General features: G+C 31.9%; 1 protein-coding gene across 3 annotated transcripts in view; it reads left to right on the plus strand.

Moving 5' to 3' along the window:
- LOC126734515 (ankyrin repeat and KH domain-containing protein 1-like) overlaps positions 1-26765 on the plus strand; it is a 156703-nt gene that overhangs the window by 70170 nt on the left and 59768 nt on the right. For all 3 annotated transcript variants that reach the window (XM_050438179.1, XM_050438180.1, XM_050438181.1), the window contains exons 12-17: positions 5051-5281; positions 10839-11100; positions 14020-14202; positions 17353-17561; positions 17934-18165; positions 22764-23098. In XM_050438179.1, the coding sequence (XP_050294136.1) occupies positions 5051-5281; positions 10839-11100; positions 14020-14202; positions 17353-17561; positions 17934-18165; positions 22764-23098 (1452 nt within the window). The remainder of the gene's footprint in view (positions 1-5050; positions 5282-10838; positions 11101-14019; positions 14203-17352; positions 17562-17933; positions 18166-22763; positions 23099-26765) is intronic.

Genomic DNA, 26765 nt, shown 5'->3' on the forward strand with positions numbered 1-26765 from the left:
TTGGCACCTTCCATCCCATAGCCACATATGCTATTCTAGTGTGGGGTCATGCCCCACAAACAAAAAGGTTGTTTTCACTACAAAGAAGGGCAATCAGAATTTTGGGTAGGCTGGGTTGCAGGGAGCATTGTAGATCTGTTTTCTCTATGAAGAGAATACTTACCCTACCTTCCGTATATATATTGGAAAATCTTTTATGGGTACACAGGAATAGGGATCGGTATAAAGTACATGGTGATATACACAACTATGGTACTAGAAACACAAATAGGCTAGTTCCAATTTACCAACGCTTAACAAGGTGTCAGAGTGGTCCCGGATTTCTAGCTGTTAAGTTATATAACAAACTTCCTATCGACTATGTGGATTTAGATTTGGAACATTTTAAGAATAAAATAAAACAAATTCTAGTCTCTAATGCCTTCTATTCAACTGAAGAGTTTTTAAACTTCACATTCTATCTGTGATATTGAGTTACCTACCTATATATTGCATTTTATTTAAGACATATTGTGATTGTGTATTATTCATAGTATGTATATCAATCATTGTGTTTTGGTTTTAATGAGTTTTATGTAGTGTTTTAGGAAAAATTTTCTTATCAATTTTTATAAACAGTCACCCTATTTTTTAACTTTGTAATTCTTGACTTGTGTGAATACTATTTTGTATATTGGCATTAATAAATTGATTGATTGATTGATTGATAGGTAAACCCGATTATTCTCCTTCGTGAACGAATTACAACCGATTGTTTTCAATTCATATGGTATATTACCAGTCATTATAGAATGGTAAAGATATACAGTATCGGACAAAAATTAGGCGACGCTATAATATTCCTAAAAAACTTTGTGACTGTACCTCGTATAATTAGGAACAATTTTGTAGTATCAGTGCATACCTTTGTTAATCGTATTTAAACATTCTTTGCCTCTTGTGATCAATAGCAAGAGATTAGTAAATTGTTGTATGTTTTTATGCATTTTTTCATGGACAAAAATAAAGCGACTTGATCGATATTGTTCATACCATTAGTAGATAAACATCGGTTTTGGTCGGTATCAAATCTATATTTTGTTTAAAAATGCCTCGTGGTAAAAGTTTTTCTATTGATCTTAAAGAAAGAATTATTGCATCGTATAAGATGGGAACACCACAATACGCGTAATAAAACAAGAACTAAGGGTTTCAAAATCTGTTGTGTCGAGGGCCATTCAGAACTATCGAATTAGAGGAAAAGTAGTTAACCGAAAACAGACGGGTAGACCGAGAAAAACTTTAAAGAAACTGGATAGAAAAATTAAAAGGATCTCCCAGGCAAATCCTTTTTTGTCAGCAAAGCAAATTCTGGCTGAAGCTGGGGGCTCTAATGTTTCCTCTCGAACGATACAGCGCAGACTAGTTGAAGCAGGCTTAAAAGCATGCAAACCTGCCAAAAAACCGCTTCTTAGTAAGAAGAATATTAAAGCACGTCTTCTGTTTGCAGAACAACATGCTCACTGGACACCAGAGCAATGGAAAAAAGTACTTTTTAGTGAGTCAAAGTTTAATTTGTATAAAACTGATGGTGTTCAATATGTTCGTCGTATTGCAGGTAAAAGACTTGACCCAAAGTATGTCCAAGGTACTGTAAAGCATGTAGGTGGCAACGTGTTAGTGTGGGGTTGTTTCTCTGGCTATGAAATGGGACCAATTTACCAAATTGAGGGCATTATGGATAGGTTTAAGTATAAATATATCCTTGAATATGTCATGCTACCTTATGCGGAATGGAATATGCCACTACGTTTTGTTTTCCAACACGACAATGATCCAAAACATACCGCAAAATGTATAAAAGAATGGTTTAATGAAAATAAAATAGCCATTCTTAGCCCGATCTTAACCCGATCGAAAACCTGTGGGAAATTGTGGATAGGCAACTTCGAAGTAAAACCTATAAAAACAAAGAGTACATTTTTGAAGAAATTAAAAATATATGGAAAAATATTGATCAAGATATAATTAATAATTTAATTTCTTCCATGCCTCAAAGGTGCCGCCAGGTAATCACAAATAAAGGCTTGTGGACTAAATATTAAGGGCGCAATCTGATAATATTTTATTTTATTTTTATTGTAAGCGTCGCTTAATTTTTGTCGTATAGAAATATTTAACTTTTCTTTTTCTTTTTATGATCTTGTTTATACGGAAGAATTTTGGTATGTTATGTAATAAATATGTTTATTAATGAGTGTATTTGTTTAATTGAGTTTTAATTCTTCTTGCGTTTTTGCTTTTTTAATAAAAGAAAGAAAACTGTACCGTCGCTCTATTTTTTGTCCGATACTGTATGTAAGAAGCTTGACACTGTAGTTTTTTATCTCTTTTAAATTCTTACTACTTTTATGATCCTCCTCCCCCACCCCCCTATCCTTCTCTATGTTTTGTGACGTGACCTCCTCTTTTGATATTGGCATCCTAAATAAACTAGGATAATTAGGTATTAAATTATCATCACTATTATTATAACATCAAATATTAATTATATCTGCTTCTTGTGTGAACTACAGAATTGAAAATAGTGATATAAATTCCTCATTTATTATTTTCCTTTTTTTTTTGGATTTGGTTTCGTCTCTTCAAATTTATAATGCTGTCATTGTAAAGAGCTTTTTTTTTTTAAGCGCTTCTGCAACATTTAAAAATATTGAGTCAGAATACTAGTCATATAATTTTTGCTTGTGCTATAAAGACTATGATCTTTAGTATGCTCCATAGCATTATAATGTACGATATAATGCTATGCTATATATTTTGTCATTGTATAATAGTTCGTGACACAAGTATTTATTGGATTGTAAATGTAGAAGTGAAATTTTATCTTCATTTTGAACCAGTTGATACCATCAGCATCTAACCACAACATTACAAGCTGCAGTAATCTTTTGCTCGAGTGAGCCTTCTTCTTGTGCTGATATTTCTACAGATATGTCATCGCCAAATTTAAATGTTCTCGTAAAACTCCAGGTAGTCACTGACGACAATAAACTTAATGTAACAACAGTAATGAACAAGAACATTTTCAAAATGAAGCTTTGAACTGAAACGCCCACTGGAACTTATTAGGACGTTTCTTTTGTTTAAAAATTATGTTATTAGCGCATTTTCTCTATGCCTATCTAGAAGAGCTTTTATTTTACTCGTGCTAAGCACGTGCTAAGTCGTAGTAGATTTCAGCACAAATCCAAGTTGATCAATTCAACTGCTGGTGTTGAAATGAAAGTTTATATGGATAATTCATTATTCGTGTGGTATTATTTTCCTTTGATTCAATAAAAAGTTATTTACTTCGATTTAATAAACAAATATATTATGCGGACAGTTGAAAACAAGGAATAATAAATTGTTTTTTATAAACATGATGGATACGTGCGAGAATTAGTAGCAAAATTCCGAAAACCAGGTTAAGTGGTAAAAAAAAAATAGAATATTAAATTTGAAAAAAAAATCAGAAGTGGCTGTTCTGGCCCAAGTCAACTACTATAATTCCTTTGCTATAATTTTTTTTCCAATGGCGCTGTTCATCGACATTATTGTCGTTACTGATCTGACACAAATCCAAAAATCTATATTGTACATACACATTAAATCAATATTATTATAATTATATATTAATAATAATGTATATAATAATATACATTATTACTAATACACATAATTGGAACATTTTTCTTACTAAGAAATTTATTAAATAGAGATACTTACCTAGACTTGCTGGTTGTATTCTCCAAGCTTCATCAATCCAGCGCTGATCGGAATTATAAAGAATGGCCAAGGTTACCACGGAGAGAAGAGCTATTATTTAGCTAGACCCGTCATTATGCATTGTACAGTTTCTGAGTGAAACGTTTCTCGGTAGGTGATTTGAGAGACCAGATGCTATCGAATGGACCGAGAGATCACCCGATTTCTTTTCTCTTGATTTCTTTTTCCGGGTACATCTAAATTAAAAACAAAAGTTGCTACCCATCCTGAATCCATAGAATTTTTATGGAACCGCATCACTAATGGATGCCATCAAATTTTACCCGATATTTTTTAGAATGTCCGGGAACACTTTAAGCAGTTACTCTAGTATTGAAGGTGAATGGCGAACGTTTTCAACAATTAAGAAAATAAAAGAAAACTACTGCTGAATTTAACCTACTATTGCTGAATACAAATTACTATTGAATTTCTTGGTACCCGGAGCTTAAATTTAAAAAGCGAAGCGCATTTTTAAGAAAATGTAGCGATGGATTTATATTCGAATATGTTTTATGTACAAATATATACCGTCCGAGGATTTATAAAAATTTTCACATTTAAAGCTGCAAACCTTTACTAGTACTGATTTTGATTTGTCAGACTGTATATATGTTGATCTTTTGATAATTTTTTCAATTGAAATATATATAGAATCTTTTCCTTATAACATTGGAGGTCTTTGGTGTAGCAATATTGGGATTCTCCTAATTTTTCGCTCCACTCGAAGATATGCAGAAAATGCACAAATTCAATATAGATATTGGAAGCTTGGTTGCCATAATTTGTGGCTTATCCTTAAGGTTTTTTAAAGTTCATTAAATCATCTGGCTTTTATAGAGTTTGATTTACAATGCTTATTTCTGTTTTATTTTACTTACTTATTTTCCTATCTGTAGATGTAGATGGCCTGCTAGATACAGCTGAATAATTGCTATATCAATCCAATTTACTTGTTTGTGAATAGATAGCTATAATTCTCTCATTGTTGAACCAGACACAATTGAGGATTAATTTTTTTTTTTGTGGTTATGTTAATAGGCTTTTAAATAAATCTCTTTAAGTCTAAGTGTAAGTTTTATGTACTACTTTATTGTTAATCTTGGTTCAAAGTATTGTTACCCGTTACGTCCACAGTACCTCAAAACCTGCCTTTAACACATTAAAATGTAATATATCAATCAACAGATTCACTGTAATGAAAACTGCTATTTTTAGTAATATGTTTAAGATGTCACCAGAGTTATTTTTCTATTTGCAGTACGGAGCCGATATCGAACACGAATCCGAAGGCGGTCGGACGCCGCTGATGAAAGCTTGCCGCGCGGGACACCTTTGCACCGTTAAGTTCCTTATTGACAAGGGGGCGAACGTGAGAAAACAGACTACCAACAACGACCATACGCCCCTTTCGTTGGCTTGTGCCGGCGGCCATCTATCCGTCGTGCAACTTCTGCTCGAAAATAATGCTGATCCAAACCACAAGTTAAAGGTAAGAACTATTCTCAAAATAATTCCATAATACACAGGTTTGCTCCATTTTTTAAAAGAATCTTCTATTAGTCAGAACTGTTCCTTTATCTCTCAAACCATTTTTGTGTTTTATAAATTTTTCTCTGTTCTAAGAAAGCCTATATCTAATTTCTCTATCTCTAAGAAAGCCTAGGTTAGAGTTAAATTAATGTATTATTTTATAAAATTCATTGTACTCTATTCCAGAGGATACTAGATTTGTATATTTGCTGTATCTTTATTATAGACTAAGGCTAAAGAGAACTAATTTAAAGAAGAAAAAAGCATTTTGAGATCTTACTCATTTATACCAGAATAATAATTTTTAATCATAAATTTAAATTTCGATTCATCTTATCGTATCTAACCCAGTTTAAAAAGTTGGTTCTTAAAATTTTCACGTAATTGCATTTTTTAGTTTTAATGGGTGTCAAACTATTGCAAAGTCTTTTTAAGAGAAGAGAAAAAAAATTATATGTTTGTTACACTCAAAATTTCTCATATTTTATTTTAGGTGTCATGTCATTATTATATTATTTATTACAAAAACTTTATTTTAAATTTATGCAACAATAATAAAATGTTAAATATATGCAAATTTAATTTAATAGGAAAATTGACAAAATAATAATAAAATAAGACAAGACAGCTGCTACTTGCGCAGTTTCATTTTCTTATAATTTAGTGCATGAAAGTAGAAATTTGTCAATCTTGTAAATTCTCCATTATGCCTATGCATTATGAGATGACTTGTGATCTATTTGGTATAAATCCGGCATAAGTGTATATAACAATTTTAAATAGTTTCTATCTATTAATCCCATAATTTGTAGAAGGATGGTGTATATTAAATAGAGCTAAGTGACGTAAAGTTCTGTTATAAACCTCTATACTAATTTGAGATTATAGTTACGAAAAATCTGATATTCCATTAATTCATTTGAATTCACAATACATATTAATTACTAATCGTATTTTCTTCAGGCTTTCTGAATTATTATGTGATAGTTCTCAAAGCTTGTGTAGCATTTACATGGAGCAAAATTATATGTGAACAGTTTCAGCAAATCAACATTTCTGCTGTTGGTCACTTTCCATGATAAGTTAATTCATTAGCAACCAAACTTTCAAATAATTTAGTCACCGAATACATAGTCCCCTATAGTTACACATGTTCAACTTTCCCCAAATAAATACATCATCACGTACTGTTATATTAGTTAATATCTGAACGCTGTCAGAGAAAATCAAGAATCAAATAATAGTACATGTTTTACTGTGTTGGATTTTATCAAGCCATTTAAAACAATCCCATTTGCCTTAAAATGGAATAATAACCTTCCTCTGTCCATACACTTCTCATATGTTAATAGTTCCTTTTAAAAATACTGAAAACTATTTACAACAGAATCAATGTCACGTGCGTGTCTTATTCTGCGTGTGTTAGTCTGAATGCCAGTCACTGCAGCAAAAACTATTTTAACTATCCTGAACTGAGCCTGACTTTTTTTAAGAACACGTGTCTAAAAGTGCTTTTTTATCGTGTTTTAGCATTAATATTTTAAATTAGAATTTATACCGAATTTCGGTGCACAGCGTCCAATGTTATGCCATTGCATAGAACTGCCTTACGGATAATTTTTTAAATATGTTGCTACAAAAATGTGGAATGATTTAAAACCTTGTATTAAAATTGATTTAGAAATTATTATAAAAAATCATAATTTTTATATAGTTAGAACTTAAAAAATAGAAAAGTTATATTTATTAAGTTTATATTTATACTAGTGTACATAAGTATGTTAGCATTTTTGAAAATTTTTTTTTTCTTTCTTAGCGTCTAGCTAAATATAACAATAAGTTATATGTCATTATTTATCCTAAGTTTTTTCTAGTGCAGGGACAACTCGAATACAAATAAAGTTTCGGATTCTGGCGTGTATTTGGGTTTCAGTGACGTATTAAATTAATAAAAATAATCGACATCGTGTTATCCAGATCACCAGATGAGACAACGAGGGATGAGACAAAAATCGCTTTTTGGAATTGATAATTAATGCAAATTTGAAGTATTCGGATCGGACTGTGCGTCTTCCGAAAAGGAATATTCGGAATTTATATTGCGCGTGTGTAATTTTGAATATGGTATTTATGTATGGTACATATTTTTATAAAATATTAAAGAAAAGCGTTAAGTAAAAGAAAGATACAACTGTAAAAAATGAAAACTTTGTTCGAAGAAAATAATAACAATCTAGCAAATGTAAGCATGTAATTTTGAAAAGGCTATTATAAGTTCGAAAACCGAAAAGATTTTAAAAACCTTAATGCTTGAGACTTTAAATTCTTAAAATTGAAATAAGATTTGTAGGGATGAAAAATATAAAACTATAAATAAAAATATACAGTAAAATAAAACAAAATTATATATAATAAGTGAGTTTATAAAAAGATATTATGAAGAACAACTATTTAAAAATATAATCATTTCAAAATTTTTAGGAGCTTGTCTATTTTGTCTAATATTTGAACACGTTTTTATTGCATATTTGTTGTACTTTTTTCCTATTTTAACTATTACGTATTATAGCCAGTCACATACAGCTTGAATTCGAGCACAAGACTCGAAAGCCCATCTGGAGGCCATAAATGACGTAAGACGTTTAGGAGGTTCTGACCTCATCTTACAAAATCTTATGCAAGTGAGAATTAAGAATCTTACGTAAGAAAAAAAATCCAATAAATTTTAAAAACTGAATTATTTGATTACATCGGTAAATTTTTTCTTTAACAAGCATAAATTACCTGGGATCTTTAATCTCCAATTTAGGCCCCCCTTTATATAAAAAGTTTTCAGTCTGTATATTGAACTAGAATTTATATGAGATATAGGTAATATCAAGGAAGTCCGTGTGGTTAGTAAAGTCCAATGTCCATAAGAGAATAATTCAGCACAAAACAAAATTTACATGTAGATATATAGTCATTAGTCTTTTAATACATCAACAATACACAAATTTCAGTATCCATAATATATTAAAAAAAAAATAACAATTCAATTCGGATTCAAAATTAATTCATACAAGTCATCATAGCGCGTGTCGTGTCGGTTAAACTAAATACATGTGCATCATTTGTCATATGTCTAGAAGTCAGATCAAATAGTAAAGTGGCATCCACGTGTTGGAATCAAAATACCTGCTTCAAATCACGAAGTGGGACGATTAGAAATGTTGTGGTCTTCACGAATGATTTTATGAGACGGTTTTTACTGCCACCTGTCCCAATACCGCAAATTCCGACTTTAATAATCCGTTCTCCAAAAGACATCGTACTATTAGAATGTTGTCTACTTTTTGTAAGATTACAATTAGATAGTTATAAAATTAGAAATGTTATTGCTCAGCCTCATTCATCTGACTAAGCAGAGTCACTCGATAATGAAGATATAAATATTAAATCTGTTGAGCAATATGAAAAAGCAGAAAGCTTCTTTGAGTCAAAAGTACCTATTATTCCATCCGTTGTTAAATGAATAGAAAGTGTTTAGATAAAAAAGAGATATTTTATCGTCGATGCAAACGCTTCATTCTTTTTCAATTCACTGAGTTCCTTCCATCAGATCAATTGACTTCTGCTATTCAAACAATTTTGGTATTACGCACAATTATGTTATATTATTATAGTTTTAATGGTTTTCAGTGTGGACTGCAAAATTTTACTAATATGTATAACTACATAGCGGATTACCTAACGTTAAAACGACATCTGTTATTAGCGTGAACATTTTATTGGACTGTATTGCCAATGTTGTGCACATTATAATGCTAATTAATTTAAAATGTACATAGTTTTCTCTCTGCATTGTGTATTGATCATTTTTTTTACATTTATCAATAAATCCAAATTGATCTCCATGACAATACATTAACAACAAAAAAGAAACAAACATTTTCGTAACATTTGACCGGGGTGTCGAACGAGGGTCTTCGACTCGAAAAGTATTCTGATTTCTTCAATACTATATTTCGCACAAAAGGTCCTTTGAAGTGGAGCTATTGGTATCAGTTCATCAATCGCGAAAAATTCTATTTTATTCATATGCCAATTATTGCATGCGATTGTCCAACGTATTATAGTAAATTGACAAACCAACTTTTCTTTTGTTACAAGAGCTAAAAACTTTTAAATAAATATTTTTTCTTACTCTATCATAGAAATTGATAGTGCACATTCCACAAAACCCACTGCTATACATTTTATTTATTTTTAACCTATTGCAAAGATTTTATGGAATGTTAACAAACAATTCATATTTTCTAGTGGGTTAGTAAATTGACATCCAGTTTGTTGTTTGAAATTTATTCAGTGAGCTAGCAGAATTTCAGGCAGTAGTTGGCATTTATAAGTTTTAATCATGCCTAGTTCGTCTGTTGATATCAAGTCATGAATTATTGCTTATTAGAGAAGAGACCTTCATCAGGCTGAAATCGCTCGTAAATACACGCTTTTAAGGGCAACTGTGAGCCAAATTATTAAAAAATGTAATCTGAGAGGTCATGTTATTCCAATAAAAATTGGAAAAAAAATCTGGACGTCCGCAGAAAACTACCATTAGCAAATTAATTATATACACAAATTAATTTTAAGAAAAACAAGGCAACCTTCATTCACGACATCCAGGGAAATTAAAGAATTTTTAGCTGAAAAAGGAGTGGCGTGGCCGAGTGCGCGTACCATTAGAAGACGGCTGCAGGATAGTGAACTAAAAACTCGTCGTCCGGCAAAATAACTACTACTTTCTAAAAAAATTGTACGAATATTCTACAAAACATGATGACGCCCTATGCGAATGAAGTTATGCTTCTTAATCATTATTTTCAGCATGATAATGATCCCACATATGCTTCAAAGCTTATTAAAGAATGGCTTAATGATAAAAAAATCAATGTTATTGAGCCATATTGCCATCCCAGTCACCCGACGTGAACCGATAGAAAATTTGTATTATCTGGATAGACAAATATCAGCTAATGTTTAAATTGGTTTGTCAATTTACTTTTGACCAGTGTAGTTTTGAATTAGGTAAAACCACTGTGGGGGTGAGAGCAATAAATTTATGAAAGAACAGGATAATAAAAATGAACATACCATAGGCTGTTGATTCCTTTCTTCTATATGCTTAAGCTGCCCGTCACTCTCGTTACCGGCCGGTATTTTCGATAACTTTGGCAAGCTTTTACGGGATTAATTACTGCATTTGAGTACTAGTGAAGTATACACAAAATGTGTCTCTCACGTCTGGTTCCTTGTTCATTTTTAGGAGGGGAATGAGGAATTTCGGTGTTAGCGAGCAGACATATTTTTAGATATAGGGGTCATTAAAAATGTGCTTAGAGAAGTGAGATTAAGATGAGTATTTAAACAATTAGTGTAAGTCATGCTAATGCCATTACTGAACAACCACATATGTATATTACGTACATTTTCTCACTTTTACCAATAGATACCAAAACATATTATATATTTTTTTTTAGGATAACTCGACAATGTTGATCGAAGCTGCTAAGGGCGGCCACACGAACGTAGTTCAGTTGTTGCTCGACTACCCGCACTCGATGTTGCTTAACAGTCAGCAACAGGGCGCCGGCGCTGCTGCTGTGGCCGCCACGGCGGCAACCAACCTCTCGATGTTGCCGGGTCAAGTGGGCGGTACCAGGAGTTCGCCGGCCGCTGCCACAATGGCTCCAGCGATCGCCGCTGCTGTTGTGGGAGCTCCGTTCTTCCAACCACCTACCGGTAAGTTTTCTATTATTACATCTATTCATTATTTGTTTGTTATTTTATTTACATTAAGACCAATATGTGTAATTAAATATTAGACACGCTTTTTGATTTCAGTAGTCTTTTGTTATAAGGTTTATAGTTTTACTAAAATGTCAAATACAGACTAGGTCTTGTGCATATTTCGAGATATTTTAAAGCAAATATTAGTTATATTTGCATATGTTTATATATACGGTGCATCCGTAAAGTAGCGGATAAATTCAATAAAAATTAAATGGACGGTTAATGAATTCAATGAATCCTTGTCTACCTATCCAACGGAAAAACTTCTAGATAATTGCGAACGGGTAAAGCATAGATCACGTTGGTGCATGACGGGTTCTTCCAAATCCGGATACAAAGTTATCAGAGCGGGGATAAGATCATTTTGAAGAAAGTCTAAATTCGTCTCACCAGTGAGTGTCATCGAAAAAATAAGGTCCTAAAACTCTTCCTTCAACTATACCACACTACACATTGATTTTTTGAGGGTGTTGTGTACAGGACATTCTGTGAACCAATGAGAGTTTTCGGTCGCCCAGTATCGACAATTCTGTCTGTTCACATGGCCGTTTAGAGTAAACGTTGCTTTAGAACGGATATTCAGAAAATATCCGTTTTACAAAATTATTGTTATCATTATATAATTGTTGCATTTGCTCACAAAATTAATTTCGACTATCAAGATCATCTTCCGATAGCTCTTGAAGTACGAATATTTTATAAAGGTGGAACTGTGTTTTTTTCACTACTTTATGCACAGTAGATCGCGAGAAATTAACATTAGAAGCCGCGCCTGAGATTGTGTTTTTAGGATTATCTGGGACCTTTAACAGAACGTTAAGCTCATCTTGTTCAGTTATTGAACTCCGACCAGCTTAGAGTATCCCGAACATGCCCGAAGTCACAAAACTTTGCTTCAACTCTGCCTTCCATGCTTTGGCTAACAGGCGACCGATCAAGATGAGTTGCATTAAACAATTGAACCACCTTCTTTTGAGAACGCGACATATCTCCGAAACCAATCGTGCACAAGATTTCGATTCTTTCACGTTCGGTTAATTTTCTCATATGTCATACAATAGCAGTATGTAATAAAATGTAGTTACTTATAAAATGCAGGATGACACTGTTTTCGCCTCCCATAAGAATAAATACCCCTTGCATATGTAAAAATACTTCAAATAGTTGCACCAAAATACATTCACTTTTTGACACTGACGAAAACGACAACAACTAAAAAAACAAAATACTAATATTTAATTTAGCTAGGTATTTCTTTAATTTTACATTTTATCATTTATTATTTATAGAAAATAAAATGTCAACAAAACAAAAATTGAAAACAGATTCATTTCGAGACTTTTTAATTTTGGCAAAAATTTTGTTATTTTAAGACAATATCTGTCAACTCGTGTCAATTTTAAAAACTAATTTCGTTTGGCTTTGGTCATCCCATATTTGTCAGATAATTTGAGGTCACGTGATATACTTCATTTAAGCAAAAAAAAAAGATTTTTGATTCTTTGATCTGTTATGTTCGTAGGTAAGCGATAATTATTGTAACCTTCTATCCTAGGATAGAATTATCCTTCATAAAAGTGTTACCCAACCGACACAACTGAGAAAATAATCTAGTATTTGATAGTACCAGGTTTATTATTGTCAAAAACAAGATCCAGCACAGCAGATGGATTAAATTTATGAAGGAAACTTCTTTTTACACTACAGAAATAGTACATGTCTTGCAGAGGAGTGTAAATATATTTAACAGTTATAATTACTGCAACCTTATGTTTCGATGAGATCTGGACCAGCGTTCCGTTTTTTAGGTTCGCGGAACACCTAGCAAATTTAAGGATTTAAGTTAGTGATTAACAATTAAGGACTAACTTCTTCCCGAAGAAGAATTTACTCCATTGATAATATTTTTAAAACCTGTATGATATCTGGCAATATAACACTAATTATTTTAACGCGTTACTTTCCAATTATTCAGCTCTTAATAAAAAGGTAGACTTGTGCCGGATTATTTTAAATGTTGTATGTATGCGATATTTCATGGGTTCATAGACGTTCTGATTGATTTACTCTGCTAGATATAGGACCCCCTGCATTCTCTATATCAAGATCTTTAGTTAATTGATAGCTTGAATTACTGTAATGGGATTGTTTTGGATTTGCTTTCATGCGTATTAGATTTATCCGTGATTTTTATATTCTCCACCGTGTTTTCAAAATCTCACAGTCACTTCTGTTCCTTCTACGTCATGTTCTGTTTTTTTCCTATCCCATTGCAAACTAAATAGATATTTTCTTATTTTTCCTTTTTCTTTCTTGGATCATATATTTCTTTCAGAAAACAAAATACTACAGCTAATTGTAATGCGTCCGGTACCTACATTTGACAACCTATATGCTTCAGATTCCGAATAACTTTAAATTAGATTGCTTTAGATTCAGAATAACTTACAACAACGTTAGCTTTTATTTTTAAAAATTCGTTAATTTTTGTTGTACCTTTTAATATTAACTTACTGTTTGTTATTTTAATGTCTTTCTTTGAACAGAAAAAATAACTTTTAAGTCTGATGATGAGTGAACTCATCGAAATGCATAACTGTTGACGAATAATTGGCATTTTCATTTGTGGAGAAGTCTTCCCGCCCTTCCCAAGCCATTACTCCATACAAAACAAAACTTCTTAAAGATTGTTTGGTATAGGAGTCGTGGGAAATTTTATAATTTTTCGTCCGGTGAGACGTTTTTAAATATTCGGTATTGTAAATTTTTAAACGTAATCTAATCCTCGTACCTAATAAACAGCTGATATAAAGTAATTATGATAACACAAAAGTAAATTAAATTAAAATCATATATATTCTCTTCTAGCAGTGTTACAAGAAGTCCCGGAAGCTGTTCGAATCGTCCAAGACGACGATGACGATGTGGAATTCAACCCTCCTAAGCAACAAGTGCAATCGGCCACCCAACGGACGCCAAACGAGCAGCCTCAACAACAAAAGGGCAGGAAGCTCTTGGCCAAGAGTCGATCGACGGGGGCCATGTTTGACGGTAAGATTTTTTTAAATATTACTCTTTTTATGGCGGGCTTTACAGAGAGGTGCCTATTTGAAGTAGGTATGACATTTATTTATCTATTTATCATTACTAATACATGTTATTACAAATAGACGAGAGTATAAATGATTCCAGATTCTTAAACCCAACAACATTTGTCTGCTTCTTGGAGCATACTTTCATACAAATTATAATGTATAAATGCAACAATAACGATGTTTTTTTTTATCTTTACTAGTTCGCCGGATCTTATGTTCTGGCTAAAAAGATAGAACAAACCCCGTGAACTCGAGTATCTTGTCAAAAGATGAATATTTTGTCACACAAAATACACTAAATTTTATAATTATATATTCTAGATAAAACAACACTAAACCATATGAACTACATTTAATTTACATGTATGTATTTTTATTCAAAGTATTCAATTTTTTTTAATGGTCGGCATTTCAAAAGGAAAAATACCTTATGTTCAGTAATTTTTCTTACTCATTTTATCGGTAAGTTTTCCTAAACATTTATGCCTTAGCTTTGTTCAGGTAAAGCCGCTCACCTTCCTGTATATGTTTAAACATGAAATATAAATATAGATACAGGCCATGTATGCAAAAAATCACAGATACTAAAAAATCTTAATCTGATAGTTGATACTAAATTATCTTACAGTATTTATTTTTGCACATTTTTTAATTTGGCGTGCTCTAAAAAATAAGTAAAGATGTATATTTGGCGTTTAATTTTTTTCCAAATATTCGGTAAAAATAAATACATGTGCAGAGAAAAATATTCATTAGGATGCCAATTGCAGAATTTGATTAAATGCTAAAATATGACATATGCTTAATTAATAGTTAATAATACTTTAGGTAATGCACTAAACTGAAGAAATAAAACTCGATTAAAGTTATTTTTCATCTTCAATACACATCTCGTGAGAGTAAATTTTTTAGTTAAAATTAGAATATGAAAGTAATTTTCCCCTTAGACTGAAAGTGACAAAAAAATAATAGTAAAAATTGGCATTTACGTAACATACCAATTGGACGTAGTTATGCATAACGCGACCAAGCGCCAGAATGACAATGTAGGAAAACACAATTAAGTTTCTAATGCCCTTAAAAATCGATAAAATCTAATACAGATCTAATTTTGCAAGCTATATCGACACTATTTCAAATTATACTATGTAAGCTTTTAGCAAAAAATAATAAAGTTTAGGAGTTATAATAAAAAATGTCACCTAGTCCTGGTTATGTTTTTTTTACTTATTATTAGGTTTTTTATTTTACAAAATTGAACCACACGCTAAACTTGTCGCATAGCGCGTTTATGCACTGCCATGTATTTTCTTTTTAGACTATATATTTCGATAGACAGCCCTATTTTTCATTAAGGTAGTTTATGAACAGCTGAAAATGTTGTTAGAAACACCAACTTAAAATGAAAAGTGACTATTTAAAACCCTTACAGATCTTTTAGAAAATCCCTGTAAAAACACTTTTTATTTTAAAGGAAAAGAAACAACAAAATTACGGTAAACTGAAACCACGTTATTTACTAATAAGCTAAGCAAATTACGACTGCATAGCTATAGCATACCTTGAAAAACTTCAAATAAATAAAACTAGAGTTTCTTTGTAACAACTAACGATTATCTAAAAAGTTCTATTACTGCCCCATTTCATAGTAGCACTAGATAGTTTGGTATCTACTTACCTCTAAATTTATTTCATATGCGCGTTTTAGTAAAATAGCAGTCAGCATTTTTTTGAAAATTTAAATTAAATCACCAAGAAACCGTCTGTTGATATTTCCTAGCTAAGTTCAAGATCAAAATTTGACAAATATCACGTGATATATTACCTATTTTTCGGTGCCAGAATCACGTGATCGCACTTAAAATGCTATTTGCATTACTAAGCCAAGCGCCCAGTATCATGGCGTTTAATTGACCTATGCAATTTCGTGGCATTTAGTCGTTTTATGCAAAATTCAACTGGTGTTATAAACCGTTTGGCGCTTAGTTTAATTTAAAATATATCCTTAACTTATAGATTTCTAACGCTCGAGATTTTTTTCTTAGATAAATATGGTATTTGGCCGTCAGATGACACAATAATACCAAAAAAACGAATTTGGCGCTTGGTCGCGTTATGCATAACTATGTCCAATTGATACACTATGACTTGTTTGCTTTTTAAACAAAACAAATGAAATTGTTTTGTTTAAAAAGCAAACAGGTCATAGTGTATTATTTATTTATTTTTAAAATAACCAATGTTCTTTATCTACCAGGTATAATTTTTTAGTGGTAAATTATATATATTTTTTATCATCTTTTTGTTTATTGTATTTTTAAAAACACTTCCTCGGGTAATTCGATAGCTAAAATGTATTAGATAATATACGATTGAATACATCTAGACAATCTAGTACGCATTATAGATATTGCTTAAGACAGAGATTCCTAATTTACTTTTTGAATATTTAAAGAAATACATATATAAAATCTTAGTTCTTTTTAACTAGTTTAAATATGACTTTCTTACTTAAGGCAAGAATCAACTGTTATACCCAGTATTCTTAGCATTTTCATAACTTATTAGATTAACGATGTTAACGAGAGATGTTAAGAAGCTCAATGCTAATAATAATATATCAGGACCTAAAACCGTATCCTGAGGGATTCCATAGACTACTTCCATGGATTTGTTAACCATTATTTTTTTGGACCATTTGAAATCGTTAGTATTTTAAATTAATGATATAGGTCGATCATTTGTTTTAAATTAGGAGTTGGTCTTTATTTTTATAGATTTGCTTAATTCATACAGTTTTAACATGCTTAGTATATTTTTCGTTTGAAATAAATTAGATTAGAGATTTTAGGGGTTGTGCGATTTATTTCAGTGTTTTGGTGAATATTTTTCAAATCATATACAGCTTTGAAATTAAAAAAATATTTTCTTTAATGTGTAATTCTTAATATCCGATGTTTTACATCATTTGTTTGTTTCTCGTTTTTGTTTAGCAGTACAATATTGTAGACGGGAAATATGAAATAAAAATGAGACATTTTAAGTCTTGTTTCTATTATGTACATGTGATTTACAAAGAAATGAAAAAGTCAAATGTTAATTACAGGGACGTTAACCTCCGCGGAAGCGCAGCAAGTTAGGACACCGCCTCTAAGCGATTTTGAGGAAGAAGTGATTTCTGGTTCCGCAGCGATCGAGTATCTTAACAAAGAAGACCCTAATAGTACCACCCTAATAGAATTTATTAAGAAGAGAAAGCAGTTCTGTGACCCTGATGGCAATACCCAGAAACAACAAATTTTAGAAGAACTACATGTAAGTTCTTTGTACAGGATTGGTGGATTTCAGGAGCTTTGGGGAATTAAGGCAGAATAGGGGGAAAAGTCTATTTATAATTTTTGTTTAGCACAACCAAATTTAGTAAACTTGGTTTCGTTTGAGAAACGATGTCGTAGTTGAAAAAAAAACGCTTTTTTTTTAACCTTAACAATTACGTCTGTTACCACAAAGTTGACAACTTAAAAATTAATTCTAGCAATTTATTTTGTTCACCATTGCTAACCGTTTTTTCGACTCAAAACTCCTGGATTATTAATGATTGAGATGTGACACCTCAGCACCCTTAATCACAAAGGACAAATACCCTGTATGTCATATTACATTTTTTTAAATAAAATTGTTTTATAGCGAGTTGAGCGTGAATTGCATGGCAAACACCAGCAGCAGCAACAGCAACAACAGGCGGCGGCCCAACAACAGGCCGTTGCCGCAGCCGCTGCGAGTCATAATCACGTATTTCAATACCAGATGCCTCCCCAACAAGATCCCTGTGTGTCGCAATCGGGCGTGGCCACACCAGCGACCGCGCTTGCGCCCGTACTTAACTTTGACCTGGCTATCCAGCAGCAAAAACAGCAAGGTATGTGCTTTTTTTTAGTTATTCTTTTATAAAAGTCAAAACAATATCTTAATTAATAGTATTAACTTTTATAAAAGGTAAAAAACACGAAATCTACAGCATCACAAATACATTTAATAAAATTACGAAGGTTACATGTTTCGCTCGACTAGAGCATCATCAGACCTAAACAATAATTAAAATTATGTAACCCGTAAAAAGGAGAATTCAACAAAAACTTACCATAACATACACAAAACACCTGGCATATAAGTAAACAAAGATTACAATAAAGTGGCACTATCTATGTACAAAGAACTCAACTAAACAATCAAATCACTTTATACATTTTAGAAATCTAACCATCATTTAGCAGTCTAGAACTACTTAAGGTTATTAAAAACTAGGTGGCCATCAAAATCAAACCTTTCATTAACACAGGACAGAGCTGGGCTTTTAAAAGCTTTACTAATCTCCATTCTCTCCAACAAGTCTAGTTTTTTACTTTTGTTGCATTGATGCAGTATTTTTATATTTTGGCTGTCAGGAAAATTATGTTTGGAGTCGAGAAGGTGATTAGCGAAGGCTGATCTGGTCACTGTGATTTCGGTATTTTTAAATTTATTGTATTGGGCCTTGTGTTCACTAATCCTAGTAGAAATCTTCCTACCAGACTGGCCGACGTACACTGCAGGGCACTCTTTACACCTAATCTCATAAACTCCTGGAGAAGATAGCGGGGGTAGTTTATCTTTAGTTTTAATTAGATGTCTTTTTAAAGTATTATCGGTTTTAAAAGCTGGGGTTGTGCCAAAGGGAGAAAAAAAGTGGGATAGTTGTGACGAAATTGGTCCAAAATAAGTAAACGACCTAAAAATTTGATATCGTTTGTTTGTTGTCTGATAAAATTAAATGATAATTTATACTTGTTCACATACTGAAAATACATTTTATATATAGGTTTAAGAGGGAAAAAGTTACTGAGTGCTAGTTGTTTAATGGTAAGTTCTTTTATGTTAAATTCTTTTTTAAAAGCTTCACAAGAAAGTGGGATGTTAAAAAGTCTGTAAAATAAAGAATGGAAAGCAGCAAATTTATGTGAGGACGGTGATCTTGAATTATATTGTATAATATTATCTGTTGTTGCTTCTTTACGAAATATTTCAAAGGTTATCTTATTTCTTTCCCTCTTAAGTAATAAATCTAAGAATGGTAAGGTGTTGATCTGTTCCCGTTCGATTGTGAACTTAATTTTAGAGTGAAGAGAGTTGACATAATTATGGAAATTTTTAAGCTCTACCTCACTTCCATTCCAAATCAAACATATATCATCCACATACCGTTTATAAAAGATGATGTTATTTTTAAAATTACTGCTCATTATTTTTGTTTCTAAGTTGCTAAGAAATACTTCACTAAGAAATGGCGATAAACAAGAGCCCATTGCTAGTCCTTCTTTTTGTTTGAAAAAACGGTTGTTAAATTGGAAAAAAATTTGATCCAACACAGTAGAAAGGAGCAAAAGTAGGTTTTCCACCAAGAGTGAATCAAGTTTCCCCCTGAGAAGATCTTTGACTAAGACCAGACAATCAGCGGGTGGAATGCTTGGAAATAAGTTTTTCACGTCTAGCGATATAAGCTGGGTAGTATCTGGAACGTGAACATTCTGAATGCTTCTGGCAAAATTCACTGAATTTGTTGCAGAATATGGCGCTTTGAAGTTTGAGACATTTCTAAGAACGTTGTTAAGCCAAGATGATAACTGGTAACAAGGGGAGTCAACAAAGGAAACCACAGGTCTAATTGGCATGCTAGTTTTATGGACTTTTGGCAACCCATATAATAGAGGTGTTTTAGGGTTCATGGGATATATTTTTTGTTTTGTGGAATTAAAATATTCTAAGGTTACCAAGGTCATGTCTAAGACTTTTTTTAATTTATTAAAGAATGGACCTGTCGGATCTCTGTCGATCTTTTTTCAAAGTCTTCTGTGTTTAGAAAATCCATTACTTTATTTATCGTCTCTTTAATAAATATAATAAATTAAAAAATACCGAAATCACAGTGACCAGATCAACTTTTGCTAACCACCTCCTCGACTCCAAACATAATTTTCCTGACAGCCAAAATATAAAAATACTGCATCAATGCAACAAAAGTAAAAAACTAGACTTGTTGGAGAGAATGGAGATTAGTAAAGCTTTTAAAAGCCCAGATCTGTCCTTTGTTAATGAAAGGTTTGATTTTGATGGCCACCTAGTTTTTAATAACCTTAAGTAGTTCTAGACTCCTAAATGATGGTTAGATTTCTAAAATGTATAAAGTGATTTGATTGTTTAGTTGAGTTCTTTGTACATAGATAGTGCCACTTTATTGTAATCTTTGTTTACTTATATGTCAGGTGTTTGGTGTATGTTACGGTAAGTTTTTGTTGAATTCTCCTTTTTTCGGGTTACATAATTTTAATTATTGTTTAGGTCTGATGATGCTCTCGTCGAGCGAAACATGTAACCTTCGTAATTTTATTAAATGTATTTGTGATGCTGTTTCATTCAAGAAACATAATTTGTAAATTTGTAGAAATTATTTTTTTGTAGACGAAGTTCTGTTTTAACAAGAAAAAAAATTGTTTATTGTACACTTATTGATTTTAAAGATTATATATTTCAGAAAAAAAATCTGTTGCTGTTAGGTAGTATATATATTATTAGGTTATGGGACTATACCTCCTTTACCTTTTTTTGGACCAACCCGTACAAAAAAATGATAAATGCAAAATTGTAGGGTTTGACATGGAGTTTTTGTGAAATATAATGTGAGGTATACAGGGCACTCTGTATTTTATTTTTTATCTGATAGGTCTTCTTATTCTTATTTCAAAAACGCATATTAACATTTGTTTCAGCCGTTTTTGAAATATTTTAGTTTAAAGTTCATGATCTGAGGACTGGGTTTCATTATAGACGAGTATAAGATGGCCAAGTCTGCATATTATTGCAATTGTTAAGAGTGATGCGGTATTCTACTTAATAAAGTTATCAGTTTTCGATCTAGGCTTAGTTTAAATCACTTTCTTAAACACTCTATAGTTTAATTAAAGAAACGTGTAAACATATAAATTTTAAGTACATAAAAACGTAGTTGTCTTAAGAAAGTTGTTTATTGTACAGCTTATTGTGAGAGTAAAGAGTATATACAGGATGTTACAAAATTCGGTGCAAATATTTTAAGAGCGTATTGTTAGAGTCAGAATAAAACTGTTTTCATAAACATGTGTGCTAAAATGCATATCCACGACGAATCTTATTTTTTTTTATCTCGGTCGAAGACCAATTTAAGTGAGAAGGGGCATCAGCAGCAACATTTTAGGTTAAATGTATGGGCAGGGATACTTGGATTTTAAATAATTGGTCTCTTTTTTTCCAGGAATTTCAATTGTGAATTTTAAATTGAATTTACATGGTTTAGGCTGGTCTTATAAAACTATTTTGACAGATAACTTGTGGAATAACGTTACATGTCACAATTAACTTCAAAATGTAGAAGTTAACTATATCGGGTGGATGGAGTGTCGGTTAAAGTTAATTTATAAAAAAATCCTGGTTTTTGACATATATTCTGTGAATAATTTTGAAAATAATCTCACTGAAAAAGCTTCTATTCCTCGACATATAGATGGCGGTAAAAAAATTAAATTATCTCTTCAAGGCTTCAAGGCAAGCTGTCTGATCTGAGCATCTGATATGTCATTTAAAATGCCGCAATTTTTCGTAGGTCTTTGGCTTGTAGAGCCTTTCTTTCTGGAAGGCCAAGCCCAAATGAAAACACGAAAAATTAATCTTTTGACAGTTAATGGCCCTAATAACGTCTCAAAGGCAAAGAAGAAGAAATGGGACGTTTATAAAACTCACATTGTATTGCTAAGGTTAACTTGATGGTTAAAGTTACCTTTTGAAAAATATTTATAATACCTATTTATATGCCCTTACTGGAAAATGTACCTGTGAAAACATTCTAAGAACACTTCCGGAATTTTAGGGAATGGAGAAGGTCATTTTCAGGATTTTTCATAATATTAGGTTTATTTCTTTATTATTTTTATTGTTAATACATTTTAGTTTAATAATTTGATATTGTTTAGGAATAAATTAAAGCAGTCACGGCCCACTTCGTTTAGCCGGGTTGAATAATGCTCCGCTTTCATTTACCAGCGACTTTGAGGACGGAAAATGTAGAGAACACCCAGAAACAGGAGAATTTGCAAATTTTCTGAAGATTCGACGCATAACTGTAGTCATTGTTCCAAATACTCGATTTTCTATAAGCAATTAGTGCAGGCTGTAACTCTGAGGGGATGTATTTTTGGACATCTGTTTATAGGGAAAAAAATCTTATTTTTACTCCAACAATACGCCCTTAAAATATTTGCACCGAATTTTGTAACATCTTGTAGTTCTGAAAAAAAAAATGGTTCTGTTAAATAGTATAGAGGTACATCTAGGATCCGATACTTCTGGATTGTTATAAGAATGTTTATAAGTTATGAGTTAAAAATCTGAGTAAATTTTTTTTTATTTTTTTTTTTAACAATATATAAATTAATTCATTGTTTTTCTTAGGTCTCGGTTACAACAGTGTTTTGGGTGCTGCCGGACAACAGCCTCAGTTACAAGTTCCATTTTATGCGGGAATCCCTCCGGCACCGCAGTTCGCCACGCCCTCCAGTCAGGCGCAAGGCCAGCAAACGACCGCGCCCGCCTTTTACTTTACGCCGATGCCGGCCAGTTCCGCTCAGGTAGGCGTGACGTTGGGCACGCCTACCGCCACCGTAGCGAATGGCGGACTACTTAGTGCTTCGGCCGCGGCCGGATTAACCGTTAAACCAACGCTTGTACCCGCCTCTTCGTTAACCGCGCCGCTCATCAAGTTGCAGAGTGTGGCCGACGTTAGTCAAGTAAGTTCATTGGTTAATACTCTTAGAATATTGAAAGACTAGAATCAGTAAACAACAACTTTGTTTGAGTTTATCAGGGGCAAGTGGGTGTTTTGTTTATAAAAATATTCACCGATTGTCTGTTGTCGAATTTACACACATTTTCGAAAGGGGAAACATTGATAATTTAACTTATTTGTGTTGGATTTTACGTAGAATAGGGGATATAGAAATAAATCTAAATAAAAACTTGAATAATAAAGTAAGTGAAATACGAGAAATTTTATAGGCTATAAACAAAAAAATAAGAATTTTTTTATATGTTACATGTGTGTAAAATCCCCTTTTTATTACTCATGGAAATTGTTCCATTCACCTACGGCTCATGCGACAAATTTACATAAATAACTATAATATCCATAAAAATGCTTTTTGACGACGTCACTGGTAAAGATTCCTTGTGTCGGTAGTACCAACAATGCGATAGAGTGGCGTTATGATGTTATTACCCTTTTCTCCAATATACATTATCTACATTTAACTTTGAATATTGACTTCTTTCTTCTAGAGTATCTTATTATATTTTATCTTATTTTATTAAAAAAAAAAAAAAAAAAAACAATAGTATTTTTTGTGCCTGTCAAAATAAATGACAAACTTTTATGGTATTATAAGAATTTTTTTTGCCATTTCTATACAAGCATTCCGTAAGTTTGGGATAATGTACATTTGCCATCATTGCAACAGAGATGTTGCAAGCAAACAAACTGCACATACTTTCGCGGTAATGCATCTAGCCTTTTAATGTCCCTTTAAGTTAATAATTCATTTTGAAATAATAATTAATCTTTGTGAAACAGCTTTTAATGTCTCTATGTCTCCCTATTATTAAAACTTGGTGGAATTTCGCTATGTATCTTGCCGGCTCATATGGGAGGCATACAGTAATATCTATATTATTTTCATATCCGTAAAAATCTTTTGTATGCGTTATCATTTACAGCATTGTGCAAAAAGATTGATTATCATCATTTGATTTATCAGTAAGATTTTTACGTAATTTTAAACAAAATTTTATGCCCAACTGTAATTATTTAATTTTTTTTTGGAGTAAATAAAATGCAAAATTATTTTATATAAATGTGTTATGGAAAAATATGGCAACAATTTACGTATACTACATTTTATAATATAAAAGTGGATCAAAATAAGAAAATATGTATTATTTAGTATAGTAGCCCTTCTCCTTAATAACATCTGCACATCACTTTGGCATGATTCAATCAACTTCATTATGTTTTTCAAACAGTGCATCAGTATTCGAGTACATTCGATATCTAATTTTGGTTTTAATGTAATGCCACAATTTCTTCATTGGATTTAAATCTGGAGACTGTGATGGCCACGACATTAAATTGATTTTTTTTATGAGATAACTAACTTTAACGTACTGAGAAGCTTGCTTCCAATAATTATCATGTTGAAATATAGCTCGTAGTAGCATTGTGTCATCCAGATAGGGCACTAAATTAGCTCGTAAAATATCTTTGTACATGAAACAATCCCTTCTTCCTATAATTCGCATCCTCATATTATTCCCCCTCCACGTTTAACTGTCGAGTAAATATATTTTTTCTTCAATTTTTGTTGACTTGGACGCCTACCGTACAACACTTTATCACTTCTAAACATGTTATACTTGGATTCATCACTCAATACAACGTTTCTCCAATTCATCTAGTGTCCAGTGAATATGATATTGTGTAAATTGAAGTCGATTAACATTCTTCATTAATAGTAGAGATTTTTTAGCTGGACGTAGGTTGGCATTAATTAGTCTTGGTTCTTACTGTACTAGAACTTATGTTAACCCCACCTTCTTCATTTAATTTTGCGAGAATTTGGAATAATGATAGAAATAGATTTTCTTTGGAAAGTAGCAACTGTCTGCTTATTCTTAATAATGTCTTTTTTGGCCTACCCGGAAGAGTTTTTGAGCAAATCCGCCAGTAAGTCGAAATTGCTTACAAACTCTGGATACAATAGATCTGAGAAGTCCTAAGTTTCTCGCAATATTACTCTGCTTAGTTCCACGTTCATAACTGTTCACAATTATTTTTCTTACTTCACAAGAAATTTTTTTTGTGTGAACCATTTTATAGAAAGACTGTGCTTTGCAAATATCAACTTCGTCGCAAGTAAATCGATTTTCAACTAAATTTATTTACATGAACTAAAAATTGTAGCTATGCACACCATCTAAATAAAGAAGCTCGAAATTTCACATTCTTTTAAGGCATCCCCGTCATATCTTAGTATATTTTGTAAATGCACAAACAGAACTGTAACAAAATATCCATTAAATCTTCTATAGAGAAAAAATTATTTTGAAAACATTAGTTGTTGCTATTTTCATGCACAATACTGTACATGATTTTAATTATAAAGTATATTCCTTATACTTAGATATTATCTGGTGGTTTAGGTATCATGAGGTGGAAAAAACAAATACAAAACCTAATAATTAAATACTCACTACCAAACTTATATGGAATCACCCAGTATTAATGTGAAATATTCGGTTAATATTTTTTTTGTTATATGTGATGAAAAAGTACTATGTGTTTATAATTTTTTATTTATAATTATCGCGTTTATAATTTCTTTAATTTCGCATATACAAATAAAAATGCCCTAAGTGGGGTGGTGGTTGGAAGTCCAGAGGGGAAGAATTATTTCTCTGGCAGAACCAGACATGGCACAAAGCCAGATTGTGAGAACGGTCGGAGTTACACAAGGGATTGTTTCAAAAACTTATTTAAGCGGTAGAGGAACACGAGCTAGACTTCGTGCTGCCAAACCTATCCAGAAATACAAAAAAGGTACTAAAAAGTGTTGGGATGGAATTATGATTGATGACGGAACTCCTTCAATTCCTATTCGACAAATTCTAACAGATCAAAGGTATGTTGATTTAGTTTTGCAACCTGTAGGCAGATTCTGAAGAGCTGGTTTTTGCGACTTTTCTTTATTTATGCAAGATATCGAACCTCCCCATACCAGCAAGTTCCGAACGTTTCTTAGAAGGTGAAGGTTTTAAAATTTTTCGGTGGCCATCTTGCTCACCGGGTCTTAATCCTAGAGCACTTATGGAATAAGATCAAAAGAAGTTCGTCAAAATATACCTGAAAACTTAGAACGTATTCAGGCAGTTTTAGACAATGGGCAAATTTAGTGTTTCCAATAGGAAATTAACAACTTGATAGATAACATATATTGTCGAATTCGTGCTTGCATTGATGCTAGAAGTGGCAATATTGATTATTAAAATTATTTAATTACCATTATTTATTGTTAAAATGACATATTCAGAGAAATTATTTCTATAAAAATCTACACTTTTTATTTATTCTATTATTAAGAAAATTCTGATAATTTTTGTTAATTTTTATAATTATATTTTATTTCCAAATGATTTATATATGTATGTAAATATGGGATATTCTCTACCTATATATAAAATGAAAAAAAAATACAAATAGAATGAATGAATGTTTCTTGTAACAGAACTTCTAAATCTAACAATCAAAATTGAAAATATAAAGGAATTAACACACATAAGCTTATCAGCCTGCAACAGTCTTATATCTTATCAAATTAGTGTTCAAATATTCTTGAATTGAGTAAA

This window comes from Anthonomus grandis, chromosome 3 (genome assembly GCF_022605725.1).
Source record: "Anthonomus grandis grandis chromosome 3, icAntGran1.3, whole genome shotgun sequence".
NCBI classification, from domain to species: Eukaryota; Metazoa; Arthropoda; class Insecta; order Coleoptera; family Curculionidae; genus Anthonomus; species Anthonomus grandis.